This window comes from Mesocricetus auratus, unplaced genomic scaffold (genome assembly GCF_017639785.1).
Source record: "Mesocricetus auratus isolate SY011 unplaced genomic scaffold, BCM_Maur_2.0 Super-Scaffold_100008, whole genome shotgun sequence".
In the NCBI taxonomy this organism is placed as follows: Eukaryota; Metazoa; Chordata; class Mammalia; order Rodentia; family Cricetidae; genus Mesocricetus; species Mesocricetus auratus.
Window position 1 is genome coordinate 53,303,459 of NW_024429192.1, and position 27,609 is coordinate 53,331,067.

The 27,609-nt window shown below is 37.7% G+C and overlaps 1 protein-coding gene across 3 annotated transcripts in view; it reads right to left on the reverse strand.

Moving 5' to 3' along the window:
* Positions 1–27,609, reverse strand: part of Gsk3b (glycogen synthase kinase 3 beta) — a 127,946-nt gene that overhangs the window by 13,631 nt on the left and 86,706 nt on the right. For 2 of the 3 annotated variants that reach the window (XM_040750825.1, XM_040750823.1), the window contains exons 8-11: positions 24,058–24,153; positions 15,277–15,315; positions 12,047–12,233; positions 3,208–3,306 (exon numbers count right to left, since the gene is read on the reverse strand). In XM_040750825.1, coding sequence (XP_040606759.1) covers positions 3,208–3,306; positions 12,047–12,233; positions 15,277–15,315; positions 24,058–24,153 — 421 coding nt within the window. The remainder of the gene's footprint in view (positions 1–3,207; positions 3,307–12,046; positions 12,234–15,276; positions 15,316–24,057; positions 24,154–27,609) is intronic. The other variant, XM_040750824.1, reaches the window with a different exon arrangement.

Consider the following 27,609-nt stretch of genomic DNA (forward strand, 5'->3'; position numbering starts at 1 on the left):
GTGACTTAGCCTCAAAATTGCTAATTAATTTTGATACTGAGTTTCTATTATAGAGAGTTAAGTCAAGAAGGCTAACTACTGTAGTAACTTAGAGGTTCATATTCTAATTCATTAAACTCCAGACACGCTAGGGTTTATTTAGGTGGTTATCATTTATGTTGCATGATTAGAAATTCTGACTTAGAAAATTTAATATTTAAAACCATTTTAGGTTCAGATATCCAAGCCAAGAGCTTTGCAACTTAAATGTTTATCTCTTTGAAGCATGGAGCAGACACAGAAACAGTGTCTGAGGAGAACTTTGGATATGCCTAATAGCATTTTTTCATTTTGTATATCTGGGGATGGGCTCCCACTTATTCAAGATGAGATAGACTTTGCCTTCCATGTATGTGGATGTTGTATTGCTTTGTTCTGAGATAAGGTCTTGCTTTTAAGGGCTGGTGGCCTGGTACTCACTTATGGCCTTGAACTCATGTCAATCTTCCTGCTTCAACCTGCCAACTGCTAGCTAGAACTACCAGCATGTGCCACCACGTTCAGCACTACTGAACTTGTACTTACTTTGCAGAAACAATAATACAATTAGTAATGACATTTTCCTTTCATGGAGGGCCTACGCACATGATTGTGTATGTCTCTTACTTCTCACAGCTACATAATCAAAGTCCTACCCTTGCTGTTTTATAGATATGGAGACTGAAGCAAGAAAAACAGAGGACGTGTTTTTAAGGTTATTAAAGGATGTCATTCCCACTGCCAAACACACACATATAACTAGAGACAGATATTAAGGTCATATAGTTAATCAGTTGGTAGACATTAGTATTGAGGCATACTTACTTGACCTTCATTCAGTCATGTAGAAAATTCTACTATTTGGGGTGTCATACACATAAATGCTTGAAGAAAGTGTCCATATGAAAGAAACACACTGAAAAATGATGAAATCTTCATTGACTGTCATTTCCACCAGTACCAAGTCTGAGGACCGAAAGGAGAAACTGCAGGGCCAGAAACACTCCTCCTAAGTCAATGGGCTTCTTGTCCAACCAACAAAGGTAAATCTTAACCACTGGTAATGTTGATTTCACCATTAGGGAACTCAAGAGCAGTACATGCAATCCTCTCTGGTGACCACTTCTGCACTTCTTTACTGATTTTAATTACTGTTCCTCCATTAACTTCCTCATGTCCTGATTTACTCCAACTTGAGCATAAACTCTCAGGGTCAAAGTCCAATAACAGTTATAAAAATCATGTATTATAGTGCAATATATTTTTCAGATCATTATAACTTGTACCAAAGCAGTATGACCAGGTTATAACAGGCTCCTTTCCAAGAATATAATATTTTCCAGAACCTGAGTTATAAACATCCTTAACTGTTTCAGTATTTCACATTAACAAAATTATTTTAGAAGCGGAAGAGATGGCTCAGTGGTTAAGGGCATTTATTCTTGCAGAGGACCCGGGTTCTATCCCCAGCACTCACATATCAACTCATAACCATTCATAATTCCAGTTGCAGAGGATCCAATGCCTTCTTCTGGCCTTTGGGTACCAAACATACACATGGTGCACAGGCATACATGCAAGTAAAAGACTCACAGAGAAGAAATCTTTAAAAGATTTTCTACTCTCTACTAGTTTTCGTTTGTTGGTATTTGTGTGTTCACATCATGGTGCTTGTGTCAGAGGTCAGTCGCAGGAGGCAGCTCTTTCCTTCTACCACATGGATTCCTAGGATTGTACTGAGGTCATCAGGCTTGGTACTTTTACCTGCTGAACTATCTTTCTAGGCCACAGTTTTGAAGCAGGGCTGTCCAAGCTTTGACATGAAGCTGTCATTTATAAAGGTGCTAGGTCATATCCTAGCTATCCTGGGATGCCTGCAGCCTTCAGAGTACAGATTAGACATGCCTGGTCTACAGCAGCTCTAACCAACCTCCTGGACACTAGCTCAGTGAGTAAAGACGTCAGTACAGCACTTGCATCTACTTCATATTGTCAGTGACCACTCTGATGTATGTGGTCGGTGATGCAGCAAATTTATTAATAGTTCATTTAACCACTCTTCTTTATTCTAAACAAACAGGCAACAACATTAAAAAAAAAAGCTACCAAGTTTCTTGTTTATCTATTTGAGAAAGGCCTGAAACTTGCAATGTAAATCATCAGGCTGGCCTCAAATCTGAGAAATCTGCCTGTCTCTGCCTCAGGAGTGCTGAGATTACAGAGAGCACTACCATGACATAAAGCGATTTCTAATTACTCTAGAAGAGCACTGTTACTCATTTTGCAGACTTAGTGATCAACATATTCATAAAATTAAGGAAGTTCAAAGGACTCAGAGAGAGTTTCACCAGCTAAGGAATCAGAAAACAGACTTCCTGCAAGGTAGGACAGAGTAGAATGGAATGGATTAAACCTGACAGAAGTCTTTCAGAAAAGAGAAGATGGTTTGATCTTTCCCCTGAGTCCCGGAATTTAACCACTGAGAAAAGACTTTTATCACAGAACAAGAAAAAGAGAAACATCTGATCTGAAGCATAAATGCCCTTAGGCCAAAAGTGTTTCAGTTCCGTGACAAAAGGTAGCTTCTGCCACTTGCTGCATTTCTGAGAAGGAAGTATTAACTGTACCACTTATTAATGTGTCCCAAGTTCCAAGGCTAACTGGTTCAGGAACTAGAAACACATTCTATGGTCTGAGATCTTTGAGGTTTTTCATTTGTTTTGTTTTTCTGGGGGGGGGGGTGAGAAGGAAGGCAGTCTAATCACATTCTGATATAAAATTAAATGTATCTTCATTGTACTTTTAGTCTTTTGAACGATTAAGATTACATCAACTTATATCCACACTTCTTAGGGTATGGATGTAATTTATATGCAGAAGTTAGAACTAAAATGAAGCACTCTCTTTACAAACATCCCATTTATACAGCCTATTTTCTCCTTTAAATATACTAAGAAATCAGGATGTACCTTATGTGTAAAATGCTTAAGTTGTGTGTTTACAAAATTTGTGGGTTGCTTTTTTGTATGTTTTAGGTGGAAAGTAGTATTTATTTCTCATTTGACTATGATTTGCTTTTGATAGTTAAGGGGGAATTAAATGTTCATACCACGGGAAATGGAGACACTCGTGTCCATTTTAAAAACCAGCATGTTAGAAAAACAAAACAGAAAGGTCCACTGTACTCACCTGAGGCTGCTGTGGAGTTCGCAGGGGTGGAAGCAGCTGCTTGAATCCGAGCATGGGGAGGAATAAGGATGGTGGCCAGAGGTGGGTTACTTGACAGTTCTAGAGGAAAGGAAACAAAGGTTGGACTGTAATCTCCATCCTCTACAAGGAACTCCTGTATAGTAAAATAAGACACTATAGCAAAACAGTTTTACTGCACCAGTTAGGTAGTCATCAAGTTAAAGAGGAAGAGTAGTCATGTGACACAAAAACTGATGCTTAAGAACTAAATTTTTCTTTGGAAAGGTAGCAGGGAAAAGCTGGAGAGTAAGCACATTTGTAACTCCTGTCAATCACCCCCAACACTCTCTGCAGCACATGACTATGCATGCGTGAGAGCAGAACTTAAGAGCAACAGCAAACACAAATGGTCAAGGGAACAAAAAGGCAGTCAAAGGAGGCAAGCCGAAGTACTGAAAACATAAGCATTCTCACCCCATTTTACATTCCTTAAGAGGCTAGTGCTGAAAAGTTTGAAAGCTTTTTACCCTAAAAGTGAGATTTTTTTCTGCCAATGTTATAGAGACTACCTTCCTTTGAAAAATAAATTTCTATTATGTCTCAGATTATGTTTACAATGAGCTGAAGCCAATGATATCAACACTCTACATTGTAAGCAGTGGTGGTGAGCTTGCATATATATCTGGTGTTAGTTTCAAATGTGAATGTCCTCCCAGTTTATTAGGAAGAATCCTGCCGTGCTGGTATTCTAGCGTGTCATCTGTGAACTCCCTTCTCATTCTCCCAGGTGTTACGATCTGGAATGCTAAGTATGTGCTCATGCTACCTCTGAACTACAGCATGCACCTTGAAATTTAAATGTATGGCATTAACTGAAAAGATGAGGAAAATAAAGGAAACCCCAAACCCAGTAAGTAGTCCGAGGTTTCTTTTTAGTCCCTGGCAATCCTCTTTCGTCGAGTTGTTAAAAGAGAAGTGTTTTGATGCAACAGTTTAAAAGGGTTTGAAAGGCAAAACCTTTTTGCCAACAATGACTTATTTTTGGATTGGCAACTAAATATTAGCTTTGTACTAAATTAATATTTTAAGTAAGACTATATTATAACTAAGAAAAGGATTTGTGAAAAGTTAATGGGAGAAAAAAAGCTTCAAAGGAAGAAAGAAGACTCACTGTTTGGTCAGTGGGAATGTTTTCTAGCTCAGCAAACAGAAATCTTTTCTTTGGGAAGCTGTGCCCTAACTAGGGTGTGTAAGAGGTGTGTGCAGCTCCCACTGAGGAACAGGAAGATGCCACACTGCTCCCTTGAAGCCAGGCAGTTTAACAATATTCTAAGTGAGCAAGCAATGGAATCTGGTATGGCTGATTAACACTGCATTAGGATTAAAATGCAGTATATGGTAGTTATTTTTCATTAACCTAAATGAAATTTAAACTTGCTATCTCAAGTAAAATCTCCTAAAATAGAAAACAAAACAAAATCCACTCATCCATGTACCCATCTATCTAGCAATATTTATTGAACATGAAACAGTATGCTAGGTCTCAGGGTAAAGATATAAGAGGTAACTGTCTTTGTTGGGTCAACAGAAAATAGAAATGGGTCAGCTGGGTGGTGGTAGTGCACATCTTTAATCCCAGCGCTTGGGAGGCAGCTACACACAGAAATCTTGTCTCAGAAACAAAACAAAAAGAAAAGAAAATGGAAATGGTCAAATGAACAGAGAGGCAGTTCAGAAAGGGACTCAAATCTATTAGGATGACAGCACTTTCTTTTTCTTTTTTTTTTTTTTTTTGGTTTTGAGACAGGGTTTCTCTGTAATGTTTTGGAGGCTGTCCTGGAACTCGCTCTGTAGACCAGGCTGGCCTCGAACTCACAGAGATCCGCCTGCCTCTAACTCCCGAGTGCTGGGATTAAAAGCATGCGCCATCAATGCCCAGTTTGACAGTACTTTCAAAATAAAGTTCCCCACATGTTCAACATCCACACGAAACCAAAAGAGGAGAGGATGACTAAGGAATACCGTATGACGTGTGCTGACAAAGCTACTGCGAAGGCAAATCTTAAATCACATTGGGTTGGGGGTGTCTTTGGTTGCTTTCCTCACAGCCCACGCTGTTCATTTCCCCTTTATTTGCTTTCTCTTTTCAGATCACCTGTATTAGTGTATATGTACACTCAGCTTACCCAGACTTAGAACGTATTGCTACCAGCAGAACCTTAGTATTTATTCCCAATTCCTTCACCTAACAGTAGCTATCTAGATGCTCTCTACTACATAATCAAGTAGAGGCTTGTGCCTCATTCTTCAGCCTCTTGAATTACACAGTTCTATTCTGATCATCCATTAAATACTTTGCATTTAAAGCTCACTTACACAACTGTATATACATATATGTATACATGTGTATATACACACACAAGACAGACACACATACACACACTCTCTCTAACTCACAAGTGAATCTTAATATATTTAGACTGATAAGAAATGAGTCTCAGGATATACTTACAGATCATATGTGAATGGATACAAAGGCCCATGTATAATTTTCTCTGATAGTCATACAACCACAAAACACTGCTACTGATGATTCATCTAGCCATATTATATCCAAATACACATGTGTAAAGGTTATTTTTAACTGAAAACTTGATATGATCCAGACTTCCTTGGGAAGAGACTCTTGAAGAGGGACAGTTTAGCTGAGGTACAACTGTGGACACACCTGTAAGCAATTTTAATTATGTACTAATTTGAGAAGACCCAGTCTAAAAGTATGTGGCATCATTTCCTGGGTTTGGGTACCAGGAAACTTCGCTAAGCAGTTGCATTCACTCTCTCTGCTTCAGACTGTGGATATGACTAGCTGCTTCGAGCTCCTGATGCCATGACCTCCCTGCAATGAGGATCTACCTGAAACTGTAAGTCAAAAGAACCCTTTCTCCCCTGACACTGCTTTTGCCAGGTATTTTATTACAGCAAATGGAAAGGAAACTAGGGCATGTATTCTTCAAACCCTGAAAAATATATCCATACTCAGAACACGTGGAATCGTGTTTACAGTTGATATATCAGCAAGTAAAACAGTTCTCAATGTCAAAATAAAATACTCATTAAAAATGCCAATATTAGATATGTGTATGGCTAAAGGCTGAACTATATTAGTCTTCTTGAAATTCAGAGTACGTTTTTAAAAGAGATGTACCAAAGCGAATGCCACCTTGGGCTTACAAATGTGCACTGCTAGCCTTGACTTTTTGATATGGGTTCTGGAGAGTAAACTCAGTCTTTGTTTGTAATAGTCAAGCACTTTACCAGCGGAGCTATATTTCCAGCCCAAATTTGGAAAGTGCTAAGGGCAGTTGATTTTATTAGCTGATGGTATATAAAAGGGACCCACTCATGAAAGGCCTTCAGTATTTTCAAGGCCATATTTCAAGTACAAAGCAATTTATTTCATGTTTATGGTTGCAACTTTACAAGAGAACAGATATAAGGAGAGGAGGAAGCCCAGAGTGAATGTGTTGTTGACATAAGCTGGCCATGTCAAGGATTCCAGAGCCTCAGATCTATGGATGAATGGCAAAAACTTCTGACCCACCTCAGGCTGAGGCTCACAGGCAAAGTGCTCCCTTCTGGTCTATGTGTGGATGTTGATAGCACGTGCAGACAATGTTCATCAGTGTTTTCTCCCCTGGTTCTCCTACAGACACTGCTTTACCAGGCTGTGTGTCATAAACCCTGCCTCCTTATTATATCTGTATGTAATAACCCTACCTCCTTTTTCAGCTGTATGCTACGTCTCTGTTCACCTCTATATAATAAACATGCTGAGCTTCCTGGGTGCTGAGTCAAGAGAGCCCAGACCACCTAATCCCAGATTCACTCCATCCATTCATTCCCTCAACATCCTAGTCAGGTCTAAGTCCCTAAGTATGAAGGACATAGCAAATAAGTAACAGCATTTACTGAATTTTGACTCATTACAGTGTGCTACAGTTAAGACACCATTTCATATCCACTAGGAAAACAAAAAACACACCGTGGAGGAATTGGAACTCCTCTACCCTACAGGTATGGATATAAGATATTCAGCTGTGGAGACAGTATGCTAGTTTCTCTAAACATCCAGTAGTGTCCCTCATCATGTGACTGAGTGGTACCCCAAGTAGTCAAGTAGGTATTTACGTATAAACTGTCACAGCAGTTATCCAAGAGTCCATCATAGACGATTGCTTAAGTAAAACATAGTATACATATATATACAATCGAATACTGTTCATCCACAAGAAGGAATGAAGGATTAATACATACAATGAAAATAGGCTAAGTGAAAGAAATTAGATACTAAGCATCGCATATTATGAGGTTTCATTTATGTGAACTATCTCAAATGGGTAAATCCATGAAGACAAAAAAGCAAACTGACTGCTGCTAGAGGCTGAGAGATGAAAGAGGAATTCATGTTTATTGGGGACATGATTTTCTTGAGGAACAAAGAAATTGTTCTGGAAGTTAGCAAAGGTGTTAGATGCATAGCATGAGTAATATACAAATGACACTACGTTGTCTGCTTTTTAAATTATTTGTATTTACTTATGTATTTTATGTATTAGTGTTCTGTATGTATGTATGTCTGAAAGCCAGAAGAGGGTATCAGATCCCATTATAGATGGCTGTGAGCCACCATGTGGTTGCTGGGAATTGAACTCAGGGCCTCTGGAATAGCAGCCAATACTCCCAAATGCTGAGTAGTCATCTCTTCAGCACCCGTTTGCTTTAAAAAAAAAAAAAATCCTTCGGCTGGGCAGTGGTGGTACACGTCTTTAATCCCAGCACTTGAGAGGCAGAGGCAGATGAATCACTGTGAGTGCGAGACCAGCCTGGTCTACAAAAGAGCTAGTTCCAGGACAGCCTCCAGAGAAAGGGAGGGAGGGAGGGAGGGAGGGAGGGAGGGAGGGAGGGAGGGAGGGAGGAGAGGAAGAAATCCTTCATGAATTTCCATTCAAAACAAAACAAAAATCAAAAAAAAATATCATGCCCTCAGGGATTTGTTGAATTGGTAACTTAAAATTTTATTTCATTAGTAGTAGTAGATGATTCTCACAGGTGAGTTAAGAATCAAATGGATTACTTCAAAATAATGTAAACTTAAGTATGGATTCTGAAATCTAATCAAATAAGTTTACATGATATTTCACTTTACACACATGTATAGTTATACACAGTAAAGAATATATGCTAACTATGTCTGGAAATAATGAGAATTATCCTCTTAAATCAATATTTATACTTATGCATTTGTCACATATCTGACCAGGGGTTTTGCTAATTAGTTTATTTTGAATTACAAAAATATTTATTTTTAGAAAAGTTGGTGTGAACTAAGTATCAGTGCTGGCTTGTCATAAACAGTTTTAAAAGAAGAAACACAGCTCCCAATATAAAGACACTGTTACAACTGGCTGGAGGTCACAGGCCCTTAGAGATTACTTTAAAAGAGTACTCCCAGTGGCCAGGCGGTGGTAGCACACACCTTTAATCCTAGCACTTGGAAGGCAGAGGCAGGCAAATTTCTGTGAGTTCAGGGCTAGCCTGGTCTACAAAGCAAGTTCCAGGACTGGTAGGAATGTTACACTGTCTCAAAACAAGTACTCCAGTGAATAGTTATACTGTACAGATAGTAAACATATGCTTACAGCACAAAATAAAATACAAATTGAAAATGGGCATCATAGACTTTTCAACTGTCCCAATAAATTTTAAAATATTCAGGTGACATAACCCAAAACGTTTGATGGCAAAAACAAAAAGTTTATTTTATGCATATGAGTATTTTGCCTACATGTGTATCTGTGTAAAGCATGTATGTCTGGTGCCTGCAGAAGTCAGAAGAGTGTGAAGGATTTCTTGGAACTGTGGGTGCTGGGAATCTGGGTCCGATGGAAGAGCAAAAGTGCTCTTAATTGCTCAGCCATCTTTCCAGCCCTGGAATTTTTCTTTTTTATTTATCAAATCCGTAAAACAATTATTTGAAAACTGTACTTTCTGCATCACTGTTTTTTAATTAATAAAAAAGTTGTTGTTTTGCTTTTTTTTTGTTTTTTTTTGCCATGAAATGTTTTTGGTATTAGAAATTTTGAGGAGAACTACACTATATTATGCTACAACATGATTATTATGAAGACTAATCATTTAAGGGTTGTGCCTTTACTTTTCTCTGTATTTCTTCTGGTTCTAACATTTTCTTTACTATGCTTTGCTACTGGTGAAAACCAAAAGAATAAGGAATGAAAAACATTTTTTCTTTGTCAAGGGAACTAAGAAAGAGGTCAGTTAACACCTTTTGTCAAACTGCAGTTGCCCTATCAATGACACCTGAAGCTACACAACCTTTTCCTGATGCTTCCAGCCACAGGGACTGATACACAGAAAAACAACTTGTTCCCGAGTTAACTGGACTCTCACTGATTCATCGGCAATTTTATTCAGCGTATATGTACAGTTGCTCTAATCTTCTGCTATCATTTTCAACTTTATAATCTGAAGAAAGAGCATATTTTTATTCTTATTATTGACCATCCTTTGTATGATATATTAAGGAGATGGGGAGCCTTTTGTGACCAAGAAAGAGACATTTCTTTTATTTAAAAGCTGGACATTTCTGCTCTGTATTTAGATTATTCTAAACTGAATGTGAAGGGATGTGTGAATTAAATGTGAAATGTGTAAGATTTGAGTAAATAGTAATGGCTTATGTGGCTTAACTTCAAACTGTCAATATTATGTGACTACCATCTGTGCTGAGGGAGAGTCTGTAGGAGTGAATGCCACAAAGCTACCCGCCCAACAGGGCGGGGTCAAGGTAGAGATAAAAGGAAGTGAAAGGAAAAGGGGCTTCCCTTGTTTCTCCTGGCAGCCATCCACGCTTCTGCCTCCTGGTCGGTGCGACTCTCTCTCTCTCCCTGATAAATAAATATATTGTTTCCCCCTATATAGTATCGAATATCGTTCTAAGAGTCTTTAGTCACATTTGGAACAGTATTCAGATGTCCTGACACTGTTAACTCTGTTGAGAGCTCATCAGGAACTCTGAAGTGTTTGGGATCCTGAACGCCTCATGTTTAGCAGAGTAGTGATGGGCTGGAAGGTAGAGTTCACAGAAACATCTGAATTATAGAGCCTGGAAAAAGAAAGTTGCAGCAGTGCTGGCAGTAATTTTTAAATGCACCCTCTACATTCAGTAGAAGTCTCTTTCTCTGTTACAGAAGGCTCCCACCTCCCTCATGTATTTCCTAGCCTGCCTAATCCTTACCCCTTAGCCAGTCAATATACTCTTTTTTTTTTTTTTTTTTTTTTTTTTTTTTTTGGTTTTACGAGACAAGAGTTTCTCTGTATTGTTTTGGAGTCTGTCGGTCCGGTCCAGCCTCGAACTCACAGAGATCCGCCTGCCTCTACCTCCCGAGTGCTGAGATTAAAGGCGTGTGCCACCAACGCCCGGCTACTCTTGTTTTATTAATAGTGAATTACAAACTTTTTGTATTTGGTCTGAGGGGGAGGATACCATTAGAGTAGGTGAATAAAGGAAAAAAGGCAGAATGCCTAGGAGTCTTGATGAGGATGGAGGAAGTGAATCCTGAAATGGTGTAGAGATGATGGCCGTCTTTAGACTTCTCAGAAACCACCAATGAATGAGTGAATTAAGCTTGCTTTTAGTGTTTACTCTGCAGCAATGAGGCCAAACCCAGAAGGGATGGGATTTCTGCTAATTCCTCTTGCATAAATTCCAAGCTTTATAAGATCATCGAGTTTACAGAAATGCAGGTGTGGCTTGAATAAGAACAGGCCCCATAGGCTCCCTGTTTAGTCATCAGGGAGTGGTACTACTTGAAAAGGATAAGAAGGTGTGGCCTTGCTGGAGTATGTTACTTTGAGGTTTCAGAAGCCCAAGCCAGGTCCAGTGTCTCTCTCTTTCTACTTCTCGAAGATCACGATGTAAAGCAATCAGATTATTTTCCAGCACCACGTCTGCCTGTGTGCCACGTCTCCCCAGTGTGGTAACAATGAACTAAACCTCTGAGACTGCAATTAAGTGCTTTGTTTTATAAGAGTTCCGTGGTGTCTCTTCACAGCAACAGAACTACAACAGGTAAAATTCATTCCTAGGGTTTAAACACCTGCTGTAAATGCTTGGGAAAGATGAAATACTAATAGTCTACCTTTTAGATTCAAATCTAAGGGTTATATTATTGTTTAGTCTTATTGGTAATAATCCACTGAAATTTCTATGTATTTCTCATATGACTAAATTTACTATAATTTGGTAAAAAATGGTCAAGTGACGACTGTTTGCAAACTTTCATCTGTCACTATTGTTAAAACACCCAATGATTGGTGTGACAAATTACTTCCACAAGTACTTAACATGAACAGTTATCTACAGATTATCACTAACAAAGTGATATTTCACATCCATTTATCCAGTGTTTTACTTTTCTACTGCCATGATAACATATCATGACCACAACAACTTATAGAAAAAAAAAGGGGGGGGGGGGCGGGAGACTTGTGGTTCCAGAAGTTTAATTAGAGTCCACGAGAGTAGAGGGGAAGTGGCAGGCAGTTGAAGCAGTAGCTCGCATCTCAAGCCACAAATAGGAAGAAGCAGGTAGCACACTGGGAATGAAACCTCAAAGGTCACCCGTAGTGATATACTTCTCCAACACCTACCTCCTAATCTTCTCCCAGCAATATTCAAATGCTGGAGATGTACGGAGGACATGTCATTCAAATGACCACACTCAGAAACAAATAAAAATGAAATGTCTGGAATTACCTTGAGTGGTAAAGTTGAAGAGGGCAGGTGTGTCTCGCCCATTTGGTAGTTTGACATTTGGGTCCCGTAATTCATCAAAAAACGAATGTGCACAAGCTTCCAGTGGTGTTAATCGGGCGGTTGGCGTATACTCCAGTAGACGGCTACACAGAGCGATTGCCTCTGGTGGCGTTCGGGGCCGGAAGACCTGAGAGGACAAAGAAGTGGACAGAACAATTAAGTTCTACTATAAGAACCTAAACAAAAAATCCTTTGAGTTCTGAGTTAGTTCCCATTATAAAAAAACATGGTTACAAAATCCAAAATTAAAAGAGTTAACTGCATGTGACATATCGCAGTGGGTGAACTACTTGCTTATACATATATATATATATGTATAAGTTTATATATATATATATATATATAAACACTATGCAAGAAAAGCTCAGAGAACAACCTACCTCTTATGCACAAAGTAACATAATTAATTAAGCCTGCAACCACTATAGACATAAAAGCTGAGATCTGGAGGCAAGCACAACGAAAAGCATAGTTTTTAACTTACAGTGCTTTCTGTTGTGGCCTCCCCTACTCTTTTTGGCAGAACATTTGTTTGCTGACAATGGATAGTACTCTTCAGATCTTGTTTTTTAATCTATTAAATACTTCAGTCAATGTTTTTTAAAGTTTTTTTTTAAGAGAAGAAAACCTTTGTTCTAACTGTAAAAAAATGCTAACGCTTTGGTATTATCTTCTTGATACATAGAGCCATCCATTATTCAAAGACTATGGAATAAATACCTAGACTTTCTGAAATGCCAGGCATTGGTCTTTTCATAGTTGGATAGTTAATTCTCATTTGAATCTCTTTGAATGAACAGTCTAGAGCTTTAAATCGGGTAAGAGCCATTAATTTACAGAAAGGTCATTTGAAGTCTATATTGAAGCAATACTAATTAAAATAATTTGCTTAAAAGGACAGATACTGTGTCTTAATATGAATCAGTATATACAATGAACACAGACTTTATTTTAAATTACAGCTAGTTAAAGGTTAAAATAGAAGAGGAAAACATAAGCATGAACAGATGGGACACAGAACCTTTGAAACGAAAGAAAAATAAAACCTATTCCTTGACAGAAAGAATATGTAAGCAAAGCAAGGGTAGGGTTGGTGAAGACAGACAAAAAGAGCATGCAGGGCTCTGGAAAGCTAAGGCTTCCTAATGAGAGTGGCTCATATTACTTGGGCTGAAGACAGGAGAGCTTGTTATCACTACAGGGCTTGTTAATACTCAAGAGATTCATGAGCATTTCCTAAAAAACTAAAGGTAACTGGAGGGGTTGTTTTCTTTCCCCTTTAAAAAAATATAGTGTATTACAGAAACTTTCTGTAATAGTTTACTATAGAAATTACATATTATTTTCAACAGAAATTGAGAAAGTGCCTTGCATAGGATCTTAAGAATTTATTTTGAGGCTTCGTCAATTTAGAATTTTAATTGGCTATTTTAGAAAGTCCTTTGCAAGGTCAAAATTGCCTAGCTTGAATGCTTCTGAGTACTGTAATTTGCCTTAGACAAGGGAATTTTAAAACGGCTACACAACTTAAAATGTTTCATTTCCCCACCATTCTTGGTCACCACCTCCCTTATTTCCAAGTGCCAATCAAATCCAGAATGCAAAAAAAGAAAAACAGTATAAATTGTCACAAAGTTACCAAAATTAGCCAGGTGGTTCTTTGTAAGGTCAGGGCTAGCCTGGTCTACATACTCAGTTCTAGGACAGCCTGAGCTACATAGCGAGAGCCTGATTCCAGACAAGAAAAATACTAAAATTATTGGCAGTTTGTAGCTGCTTGACAATATATGGATTTACTTGCTAGCTAATGTAAAATGGCTTGGTACCAATTATGATATTAGGTTAAGACAGTACTAAAATGTAAAAACAACTCTTGCTAAAATTCAAGAACAGAAGAGTAAGAAGGCTATTTTAAATCTGAAAGCTCATGCTTCCTAAGAGGCAAAAGACAGGTAAATGTCTGTGAGTGAGACCAGCCAGGATTATACAGTGAATTTGAGGCCAACAGGGTACATTGTGAGGCTTTGTCTCAAAAGACAAACAAGCAGCTGAGCAGTGGTGGAGCATGCCAGCATTCAGGAGGTAGGGGCAGGCAGATCTCTGTGAGTTCGAGGCCAGTTCGAGGGGGGAGGAGAGGGAGAGAGAGGGAAAGAGAGAGAGAGAGAGAGAGAGAGAGAGAGGGAGGGAGGGAGGGAGGGAGGGAGGGAGGGAGGGAGAGGGAGAGGGAGAGGGAGAGAGAGAGAGAGAGAGAGAGAGAGAGAGAGAGAGAGAGAGAGAGAGAGAGAGAGAGAGAGAGAGAGAGAGAGAGAGAGCGCGCCAGGATCACACAGAAGAAAAAACAAAACAAAAATAAAACCAAAACCACAAATAAACAAAAACAAACCAAACAAACTAAACCATGCTACATATTAATAATGGTTTTTCTGTTGAAAGTCTTATAAAGTTTTGGTCCTATTCTGGACTATTTAAAAAACCCATTTCCTGTATTTGTTTTGGTATTTTGCTGGCTACAAGTAACCATTTACCATTTGGGTCGTAATATACACTTATTTTATGAAGAAATCCTAAGGAGGAATCAGAGAGTTAAAAAAATAATCTATGCCAAAAGCTTTTATTAGAATAGATTTAACCTGCCTTTTAAAAAAGTATTCATTGGCTTTAAATTTTTAGGAGATTCCTCATGAGAAAACCTTTAGTTCAGTATCCTGTGGATAAAGGTTAAGTGGGAAATTATGCAAATCAAAACCTAGTACACCTCCTAGAATTCACAATAAGGGGTGTGACAGCATGCAACTTCCAAAACGAACAGTCCTAACTGGACACTAGCTCTTTAAAAGAAAAAGGAACCAACAATTACTGAAACACAGTTTCTAATCAAGTTTCTACTTCTACCTCATTCCTTACACACTGAAATAACATAGAGAGCCTTTGGCTGCATCTAAGAATAATTAGAATTCCCTTAATTCATAAACTGCAATCTAATGTCAATGGATACTGACAAGCTAAATACACACTATGAAAACCTATAAACAGTACAAAAATAGAAACCATTTCCCCACATTGTTTTCATTAGCATATTTCAAGAACCAATAGTTGCTCAGCCATTCCAAGAAACATTTTTCCAAGTGTTATAAAACTGACCTAAAGTTAAAAAAAAAAAAAGTACATACCCGTACTCCTGGGGTGAAATGTCCTGTTCCTGACGAGTCCTAAAGGTGATAATGCAGTGAAATAATCCAAACAGGGGAAGTCAATGCAAAAGAGAATAGTCCAGCAAGGAAAAATATATCCAATGTTATAAGAAATCCATGGTGTAGGGGACATAGAAAATGTTTATACAGTTATAAACTTTATGCATTCGTCTCCACAGTAGCAAGTCTACAAGTGTATGCAAAAAAGTTTGTGATTTGTGCAATGGTGAGGCACAGTAAAGAAACATTTTCTGGTTTAGTTTATTATGTTCTGATGCCAGTGTGTTTATTAAAAAAATACAAAACCAAAATAAGTGAAAATCAAAATGAAATCTAGAAGTAAAGTTCCCAAAGTAAAGTGGTCTTCTACGACCTGGATTCATCATCCATAGACATGGCTGGGAGGGGGCATATTGGCCTGCTTTTAAAAATGGATGTTCCCAATATGCTAGAATTTCATAATTATTGTTTCAGTTACACAGTATAAACATTTTTGCTCAATTATTGGACATGAGAAAAGTAATATTATTGCTATAAATTTCAAGCCAGATACTTTTAATTTGTGTGAGCTAAGAAAGAATCGGCCACCGCGGATTATTCTCTTTTTTGGATTGACTTCCCTGCTAGAAGGTATTTATTTACTGACAGTCTCATTATATTAGGACTCTTCAGGAAGCTGACATATCACCTCAGGAGTGCGGGTATAAACTTACTTTTTCTACTGTGGGCTCTGCCCCCTCATACCCTTGCACCCATGACATAGGAAAAAGAATAAATATAGAACATTCTTTCCTTTTTGCAAAAACTCACTGAAAAAAAAATCCTTTATCTTTGAATAGTACCAATTCAACACAGCTTCATCTGCAAATATGCCCAATTCACCCACCAAAAGCTAAACAAAAATTTATACAATAAACAAAACAACTAAGGGACAGTCACAGTTACAGGTGACATGCAGAATAATGCACACCAACACCTAGGCAAAACGGAGCCAAGTTTGCAAGGGAGGAGCAGGGTCTATTGTGTCTAGGTATTGAGAACACAAAATTGGCAGAGCTCACCAGTAGCTGTGAACTCCCTTGACAAAGCTAAGAGAATGTTACATTCTTTTAGGATAGTTTCCAGTGGGGGAATTAAATATTTTGCAAAAAAAATAAATAATCCGCGGATTACTTTTAGTCTGCAGACTAAATTTAGTGTATGGGATTAAAATTTGGCACATCAGAATAAAAACCTTAAAACACAATCATGTGGACAAAAATAGGAAATAAAAAAAAAACCCTAAGAGCATAAAGTAATATTCAATTGGGCAAACTAACAATTAGTATGCAGACTAAATATGGCCAGCCAAGTATGCAGCAAGGCCACAGACACCCCTTTAAAAGCTAAAGGAAAAAATTAAAAAACAAAACAAAATGAAACAAAGCCAAAAAGAAGAAAAAAAAGAAAAATGAAAGAAAAAGAAAAAAAATCAAATGAACCTAAACACTGACATGAACTTTTGAGTGCTTCAAATACTACCTCACCTATGCAGCAACATGTTTTCTTAAAGTCAAACAAATAGACAGATCACAATTTCTAGTCTATAGGGGGAGAAAAAAAACTATCATAAAATTTCATTTCTCCCCAAGTCTCTGTGTTATTCAACAAATGCAAACAAATCCTTAAATGAAGAGAATTATTCAAAATAAATTTGCATTTGGGTAATTCAGACAACAGAGACAATGTTCTAAGACTTTGGCTGTAAAAGTCCAGCCTGGAGTTAAGTGCTATGGCTGAGATCCTTCAGAATGGCTCTTCATGAACAATCACATACATGCCAAGACCTGCAGTCAATGCTGCTTCTTAGTGCCAGCTCCCACCAATGCTGCTGTATTATGCACCCAATCAGAACAATATAAAATGCCCACTTCTTATGATTGGAGATAGTGGAAAATAATTATAAGAACACAGAACGAATTCTGTGACTGTTCCAAACAGCTATCCCCTACTAGCTTCCGATGTAAGCTCATGAAACTGACACAATTTTCTGGGCATAGGCAAAATATAATCCCCAGTTCTAAAAACTGGTAAACCATGAATACTAAAGAGCAACTTCTGTCTCAAGTGATCTAAAGCTATTTGCAATTAATAAACCTAGATAGAAGATTAAAGTGTGACAGTATCATGGGTCTGTAGAATAGATAATGTTAATTAACAACAAAAGAAACCAACTAAGTGGTTTTCTAAGTATATAAGTTAATAATTAAGTAACACATCATTTAAAAATATCCTTTATTGGTATTTTGCAAGCTCTCATACACTCATCCAGCGACAGACTTAAATGTAATGTAATTCAAGCCACTATAAACTATTAGTCCCCCTGCCCCCAAGCTACTGAGAACCAACTTTCAGGGAGTCCACAAGGCAAGTTTATGTCTAAAGTCACTGTGGTGGGTCACAAACTGAACATAGCTCAAGCTTAATTAAGACACACTTTCTGACTTTGGAGGGCCAGAAAAGCAGAAAAGAATGCCAAGAACAAGAAACACAAAGAACCCTTTTCTTAGTCATGACAAAACTAGCCATAGTTTTGACCTGTAAGGAAACCTTTACATTGACCTATACATGTAACTCCTCTTCTAACATCCTTCAAACATTACTGCAGACCTACACATAAGCAGCGTTACCAAATGACCACTTACCCAGTTAAACTTGTCATGTTTTTGCAAAACAGCTATTGGAATCAAGCTGGCCTTCCTAAGAGTACATGTGTATTTCCTTTTCATCCACATCTCCCATCTTAAGATGTCTGTCCAGCATATAACAATGGCTAGCCTTTTTTCCCAAACCTCAGCAATCATGTCTTTCTGTCTGTCTGACTCTCCTTTAAAAAATGTGTGTGTGTGTGTGTGTGCGCGCGCGCACTCACGTTAGGGGACAACTCACCTGACTTAGTTCTTTCCTTCCATCCTGTAAGTCCCAGGGATCAAATCAGGCTGTCAGGTTTGGTGGCAGGAACCTTCATCCCATGGGTCCCACTTAAGCAAATCTTAATTCTACTTCAACAGCCCTTGTCCTTTGTCATCTCTAGGGACACTTCTTTCAATGCCTTCACTAAAAGTCTGTCTTGTGACACCCACTGGACATAAACAGCTTTGGACTTTTACATCACACCATTTATATTACTTAATACTTGCTGTAATTATGCTTTCAAAGGCAAGGACTGCATATTTTCATCCTTTATAGGACCCAGAATAACACTGGTGATAAAGAATACATAGTACCTAAAGAAAGATGATAAATTTAAAACTATATTTCTGCCTTCTCCAATCTATCCCCAACTCCATCCTTTGTCCCCCTCAAACAAATAAACACGGGCATGCACACATGTACATGCACACACACACACACACACACTTCTCTTATATATGGACTAATTACTCTAGGAGCTGGAGTGTGTACATGTGTGTACATGAGATGGCAAATGCGCTCATGAGGTACTTAACTAGTTAGTACAACATTCAGGGTGGAGAGCATTGGAAATGTAAAATCTGATTTACCCCAAGCAATAGAGTAGATCAGAATCAACAGAAATCCCCAGTATGGCTTGATGTTTTCTGGGATACATGTGAATGTAAAATTATGCCAAAAAGAATACACAGAATGGGTTTCCAAGAAAAGTTTGACAGCAGTTTTTGTTGATTGCTTTGTGGGCCTCTCTGAAGGTATTTTCAGTAATGTGCTAAGTAAGAGTTGAATTGAATAAATCTGTCAGGGTCTGGAAAAACATATTAGAGGGTCATATTAAAAATGTAGTTATCAAGAGTCTTAAAGAAACACAACGAGCCGGGCGTTGGTGGCGCACGCCTTTAATCCCAGCACTCGGGAGGCAGAGGCAGGCGGATCTCTGTGAGTTCGAGGCCAGCCTGGTCTACAGAGCGAGTTCCAGGACAGCCTCCAAAGCCACAGAGAAACCCTGTCTCAAAAAAAAAAAAAAAAAAAGAAACACAATGTTTTTTATTTGTTTGTTTAGTTTTAAGTAAAGAGCATGACTTACTCAGTGTAAACAATTCCTCTGATATCTAAAAGGGTCTCAAACTCAACTTTCTGCCTATTCTGTTAGCTAGATGGAAGCAACAGTACTGGTCTATACTGAATCATGTCCTAACAAATCAAGCACTGGATGACTGCTTAGGGTGGGTACTGTGTCCTGGGTACTTGTCTCACCAATGGCCCAGTAACCTACATACACACGTAACTACTGAGTACTAAACTACCGGGCCAAAAAGTTAGCAACAAACAGTTCTTACATATTTTTTCTTTACATTTATTATTTTATGTATTTACTTATTTGTTTTGTTTGCATGCCCACAGAGACCAAAGCTGGTTCTCTCCTTCTACTCTGTGAGTTCATGGACCAAATTCAGCCCATCCGGCTTGATTGGCAAGTGCCTTTCTTTGCCTGCTAAGCCATCTTGCTGGCTCTCATTCTGAAGTAATTTATATCCCTGTTATCATTATGAAAGAAAAAATAGAAATCGCTATAATGCATACAATTTGACTCAATGGGTACCAAAGTAGTTACATGATGATGAACATTCAGACTACATGGAAAACAAGCAAATTTCATGAGAGAAAGGAGACCTGAGATGATTAGTATTTGCTTTGCAGAGAAGAAAAGGAAGAACACTATATGTGGGACATGGAAAGGGAAAGACATTAGCAAGAAGACGGAGAAAGAAATGTAGCATCATCTCCTGGATCAATTAAGAAAGTTTGATTATATCAGAAGATATTGCATGGCTGTAACACATACAGCTAACTTATTAAGTAGTCTAATATAAGGATAAAAAATAGTACCCTTGGGATTCTGTTCTATTTCTTTTCACAAACCAATAAAATTATAAATGACTTCTACCACTTCATAAAATTATGCAGATACCTGCATTACTTATCTGACCTCAGGATTATTTGCTACGAGGACAAAAAAGAATATCTGTCAGAGTAATTTAAACAAAAGGTATCAGCTACACAATACTGGAAACAGGAGATACCCATGACAACTGAAGAACGAGAAAGACCTGATAGGCATCCCCAATTCACCTTAGTTACACAATGAACTTTATATTTATTGCCTAATGGTATGTATTAAGAGATGGAAAAAGTAGAAGAATATGGGAAAGAGATACCTCTACTAGATCCCTTGGGGAAATCTCAGGACTACTTGCTGAGAGGGCAGCTAGGAAAAGATTGAGAACAGTATGGCCTGGATGGTTGGTATCCAAAGTGGGGTTTCTTTGAGCATAATGGATAAGCAGTTAATATCTATGCTGGAAATTATAACAAATCAGAACATTTCACAGCCACCTTTCCTAAAGGCTATGAGAACTCAGAGAATTAAGAAAGCTAATTTGGAGTGTAATGAGAAAGATGGACTGGACTTTCTGATAATGAAATCAGTAAGGAGGAAGCAGGTTGTTTTAGAGGTCTATATTATCATAATGGCCTAAACCAAGACCAGGATAATGAAGCAAAAGTAAGAGACAAGACAGCAGTATATCAGAAATAGAATGTTCTCCATTTACTCACCACTAAAATAAGATAATCCTTTATAATCACTATAGCTGTATTTTGAAAAGAACCTGAAGACAAGGTAGATAATCACTAACAGAAATGAAAAGAAGCAACAGTATTTAAACCCCACTTCATACCCAATGACCCACTGTTTAGCCACACCTCCATGTACCAAAGGCAGGATTTATTTTCTTCTCCTTTTGCAACCAATTCTCTATTTAATTCTCAATTTATTATTGTATCACTTCCTTTAGCTTTCAGTCTGGTATTTCTTCTTTGAAATATATAGCATACACCAGAACATAAGCCTTTATTTCCTTTCCCACCTAAACCATTAAAGGCTTTATCATTGGCTGTTCTAGACATTATATATATATATATTTGGTTTTTACGAGACAGGGTTTCTCTGTATTGTTTTGGAGGCTGTCAGTCCAGCCTGGCCTCGAACTCACAGAGATCCACCTGCCTCTGCCTCCCGAGTGCTGGGATTAAAGGCGTGCGCCAACACTGCCCGGCATAATTTTTAAGATATATTTAATTGTGTGTGTATGTGGGTTTCCCCTCCCCCATGTGTACCACATGTGTGTCTGGTGCCTGCAGAGGTCAGAGGGTCTCAGATTTCTTGAGAGTTCTGGGAACTGAACCCCCAGTACTCTGAAAGAGCAACAAATGTCTTAAGGGCCAAACCAACGTTCTAGTCCCACTCTAGTGTTTTTGTAATGGCTAAGGGCAACTTGAATGGATTCTGAAACCCTCAAAAAACTATTTTGGTTTTAGAAAGAGACTGTAAAATAGGATTCCATGATGGATTTCAGTGTATTTTTAAGTCAGTATGAAGGAATATGTGGTAACTCCTGAGAATCACACTGCAGCTAAGAAGCCAGGGCTCCCTCTCTTGTGCTTTTAGGACAAAGGACATGGATTCTAATGGAAGACAGCAGAAAACAATGAATTCTTGTCTGTCTGTCTTTCTAGTCCCAAAGCACAAGTGTTTTTAGAAAACATTATGTACATTTTTTAAATGATACTACTGGCTATGCCATACAGGTAGCATTTCTTAGCTGCTGTAAATTATCATAATAGGAGGACAAAGGAAGATTCGACTACACTACCTCTAGGAATGTTAAATTCCATGTTTTATTTTTGAAAAACCTTTAAAAAGAAAAATCCAATACAAGCATATTCTGATCATTTACCCAACTGGGATTTCTGTGTACTATACAAGTTGGTATGAAATGTAATTTATTTATTATGGAATATAGATGCACAAAGGGAAAAGCTAAATTGTCAAATATAAATTAAGGATTCACGGCAATTTTAGTATAAAGGGTAAGAGAACAGGACAATTATTCTATTCTATTACATGGCATAGATATCTAAGTAAAAGGGCTTCACATTTCATTTAAGTTTAGGATGTATTTGGGGTATTAGAGAAACGTCAGGAATCCAAGAAGGCAGAGTAAACTTTAATTCACTACTGCTCTTTCTGCTGGCCACATTTAACAATTAACTGTTCTTCATATTTTATTCTGGCTAGTATTTCCATTTCAGACAGAAAACCCACACATCCACACTGGTAGCAGGACTGATTGTTAAAGGGGACTCTGTAACTTCAATTGTAGCACTGTTTGTCAACTCCACTATGTATGTTAACATGGAGGACAGTGGTGAATACTCAGACGTAAGAAGACTGAGGTCTTAGAAGAACCTCCCCATTCTTCCTTCATAAATATAATGATTACTTAAAATATGGAAGTACAGACAGGCAGAACATAAACCCTCCCAGAATTATATTCTTTCTATACCAATCTATCTTTTAGAATACACCCATCTTCTTAAATTAGTTGGATTTGCAGCATGGTATAACTCCCTTACAACAGTGGATTCAATCTGTTACTCAGCCTCTAATCACAGCAGGTCACCTAGGATCCTCTGGGTTTAGAGCCATGGAAAAGATCCTAAGTATTATTTCACTTAGTTCCAAAAATAAGCCTTAAACACAAAGATCAAAGACTAGTGTTCATCATAAAGTTTAAAATGAGGTGACGTGGCCTCTTGGAAAAATGAAGGCCCCAATCTGTATTTCTGGCACTACAATACTACTGATATCTCGATTTATAGTAGGAAAGAAGTAGTGAGTGTTAAGAATCTGTCTGAAGAGATGTTATGAGGATGTTAAAGGAAGTACCTGGAATCACCATGTCATTAAGAGAACAACAGAACAGGAAGAGGAAGAGAGGTGGGCATACTGATTACAGGGAGAAGAAACTATTTCACCTACAGCCTTAAATTACTTTATCTCTTCTTCTTAAATGGTTTACAATAAGCTAAACAAACTTATCAATGTATAAAACAAGTTATGAGGACATTTTAAAATATTGTGTATTTAACATTTCTAACCTACTGTATCTGTCTGCCCACCTGCCTACCCACCTATCTGAATGATGTGGCACTAAGACTATGATTTAAAGGCCCAGCATGAGACACACAAGAGCTAGTGTTAGCTTACTACCAGCACTGTCACAGCCATGCAGTCTGGATCATGGGATTCCTGTTTTTGGCTAGAGTTTCTGAACCTATAAAATCAGACAGATACAACAGAACTCCATTTATAAATTCTAACACATTCTATCTTTTCTCTGAACACTTAATTTCATCCAACGCTAGGTGGAAAAACTCCTAATTAGACTTTCCCAATGGCTAGTAACAGCCTATAAACATGATAAATTACTTTCCAAGTATATATCCAACAAGATTATACCTGCTTTAAAAACACCGCTCCTGCAGTACCAATAGTAACAAGGAAACAAGTAAACAGGTAAATATGCAACATCTGTAAGATCTACATTTTGATGGTTTAAAAGAATAAAGAAAAATTTAAAGATCTTTTATTTGTGACAATATTGAATTATGAATCTCTATTTTAAATCAAGAAATTAAGTTTAAAACCATAGGCTTTTAAAATCCTACCCCATTGTTTTAATGTTACAGATATTAATTCTTACTTGAAAATGAAAGAGGCCATCGATAGGAATAAAAGTATACTGTCAAAAGAACACTGAACTAGAGCCACTGAACTGCTGTGCATTTGAAATTGGCACAAGGTATGTAGTCTCAAAATAGTTTAGCCTAAGTACAATGAAAACCCCAAAATTTAGTTAACTATTAGTTGATGTACTTTCTCAAAAACTCATTTTGACTCACCTTTGTCCAAGGATGTGCCTTGATTTGAGGGAATTTGAATTCTGTATAATTTGGGTTCATTTCTCTAATTTGCTCCCTTGTTGGTGTTCCCAGGACCTAAATCAAGAAAAAGAAGTATTCATATTGGTACATCGTTTTTACCAAAATAAAGAATTCCAAGCAGAAATAAAATATAAAACTCAGTAGGTTTTTGTGAGAGCTTTTTAATTTTTATCTGCCTGTAAAACCATGCTCTATGAACACAGACTGATGTGTTATGATAAGAATGTTAAAAATCCACATTATAAAATATTACTAGAAAATATTTCATTACTAGTTAAGAAGACAACTCTAGTCCCAGGAGGTCCTAGAACACCACCTGGCCTCTGAGGGCACCAAGCACTCCCTTGTCATAGACAATAATACATGCAAAACATTCACGCATATAAAATAAATATTCTAGTAACACCAGCTTCCTTTCCCATTGTATTACAACACTGTTTTAGTAGCTGTAAGAAGGAAAAGCAATACTCAACCTGGCCAGTCTTAACAATGCCTAAAATCTGTTGGCAAATTTCAAACAGGTCCTTCCCCCAAAGTGAGACTCTACGCTTGATCCATCCATAGATAAAAAAAACAAATAAAAAAAAATCTAAAAAGTCAATGTAAAATCAAGCAGGTTCTATATAGAGAAACAATCAGTGTGTGATGGTCACATCTGACTAAGACTATCTTTTATTTGTGGAATAAAATGCATATTCAGTCTATTCTATAACAAATGCCAATCAGGAGAAGCTGTGTCAAGGACTTTAATCATTTCACTCAATATTTAAAAGGGAAGACAGGTTTCAGGGAGACACGACATAACACACTCACTTTCTCCTCTCTCCGTCATCTACATTACCTTACAGTCCAATATGAAATAAGTTTGTTTATTGAGTCAAGGTCTCAATAGATAGTCTTGGCTAGCCTGGAACTTAGAACTCTACCCAACTGCTCTGAGTACTGGGCTTAAAGTCATGTATCACTATGATGAACTAAAACAAGTTTACTTGGGGGGGGCAGTTTCACTGGAGGGTAATATAATATTTAATATTTAATTTGTGCTAGCCATCAATGAATAATCAGGGGTAGTTTTTTTTAAAGATTTATTTATTTATTACATTTACACCAGATTGAATTGTAGATGGTTGTGAGCCACCATGTGGTTGCTGGGAATTGAACTCAAGACCTCTGGAAGAGCAGCCAGTGCTCTTAACCTCTGAGCCATCTCTCCAGCAGGGGTAGTTTTTTTTTTTTATAAACATTCTGAACAAAGTAAGAAATCCTTTTAAAGACAGTCTATGTAAGCCCTTGCTGACCTGGATCTCATGGATATCTGCCTGCCCCTGCCTCCTGAGTGCCGGGATTAAAAACGTACAGCACCATGCCCAAGCCACACTCATTAGTTTTTGATTCTCTAGACACCATTAAAACTTTTATGACCTCACTGGCTTTTTAAATAGACTTTCCATTGAAAGAAACTCTTAAGAAAATAAGTCGAAGACTGAGATAAGATTATAAAAAAAAAACACATTCTTCAGCATATCTCGACTTGATGAAGAACTCTACCGATCAGAAAATACTGCAAAGACATCTGTACTCACATGCTTATTGCTTTACAATGAACAAGATGTGGGATCAATCTATGTGCACACTGATAACTGAGTCGATACAGGAAAATGTGTGATGCATACACAATGGAGTATTTACTTTGCCATAAAATAAACTCCTGTCATTAGCACCAACACGAATAGTACTAGATTATAATAAAGTAAGTTGGCCATAGAAAAACAATTATCATATGTTCTACTTATTTGGAAGCCATAAACTACTCAGTTTTTACATTTGTAGGAGTCTCCTTAAACACACTGCGTTAACAGTGGAGCTTTTCTACTCAACAGTAATGATAGAACTTCCTTAGCTATGGCTGTTTATCAGAATTTAAGTGGTTTCTCACCTTTACAACATGCACTTGTGACTTTTAAGAAGCTTTAATTACTAACTTGTAGACTGCCATTAATAATCTTATTATTTTAAAAATCAATTAAACAAATTCTTCACCACAAGTTACTTAAAACCATCCAACCTTGAATTTACTAAGGCTAATAGATAGGGAAAAAAGACATCCAAACATCACAAAATGTTCTAGATGTCACTTCTCTTGCTAATCACTGAACTAGAGTCATTTTTCTACTCTTTTAATTAGTTTTTAAATCTTAAAAACCAAAGTTCTTCCCAGGTAATTATATTTTCTTTTGTTGGTGATTTTGATAAAGTAGGGAAAGCAAACACAAGGTTTTGTTGTTGTTGTTGTTTTAAATGCTTATTTCTATGCTGGGTGTGCAGGTACACAACTTTAACTAAAGTGCTGGTAAAGCAGAGGCAAGTGGATCTCTGTGAGTTCAAGGCCAGCCTGGTCTACATAGCAAGGTCTAGCCCAGTTGGTCCTACATAGAGAGAAACTTGCTTTTCTAGACTAGATCATGAAGGATTACAGAAATGAACAAACTTTAGATAACTTCATGAATGATCTTCTGATCTACAGGTTTTTGATTTTTTTTTCCTTTCCTAGAAAGGGCCAGAGAAAGCAGTGAAGGTTTGTGAGGCATATTTCCTGTTTACCCTTCAGCTCTGATGCTGTAGCACAAAAGCAATCGTTGTATCCCTTTGGAATGTTGTTCATCTCATAAACAAAACGACTTCAGCTATATCTGGTCCCATCCACATTTCTTTTTTTTTTAACCCACTAGTTACAAATTGAGGCACATACAGAAAACATCAAAACAGAAACTGAATTGATGTCTTCAAAGACACAAAGACCAAAGTAAGCATCTATAGAAAGTTCCACAACAGGCGTTTCTTCTGTGGGCTCTTAAAAAAATAATTCTCTTATTTTTTTGAGATCATACCTGTACCATTTCCCCTTTCCTTTTCTTCCTTCCAAACTCTGCCATGTGCCACTCTATCTCTGCTCCCTTTCAAATTCGTGGCTTTTTTCTTCCATCATTGTCACATATGCACGCACGCACGCACACACACATACCTGAGTCTACATAATGCTACTTGTGTATATATTTTCAATGGTGACCATTTGGGTTGGATAACCAATTAAGTATACTCTTCCCTAGGAAAGACTTTCTCCAGCCCTCAGAATTCCGCAGGTGCCTGCAGATTTCATCTAGGGTTGAGGCATCCTAAGCTTTCCCCCAGGGCTGCCTGAAAATGACTTCAACAAGGACTACACCAGTAGACATGCCCAAGAGGTATTAGTTGCCTTTTTATGGTTCAACACCAGAGGGCACCAAACTTCAATAATGGAGCTGTACATGCAGCTGGTTTTGTTTAAAACTATTGTAAAGAAGCCATATTAAAAACATTACTCCTCTGCTTAAAATTCTACAGTGGCTTTCTAACTCCCTCGAATATAGTACGTTCCTATGGGTCCACAGCTCTAGATTCCTCTTTGCTGGTACATTCATATTTTATCAACCCCACTATTCACAACTACCGTGTGTAACTAAAACACACAGC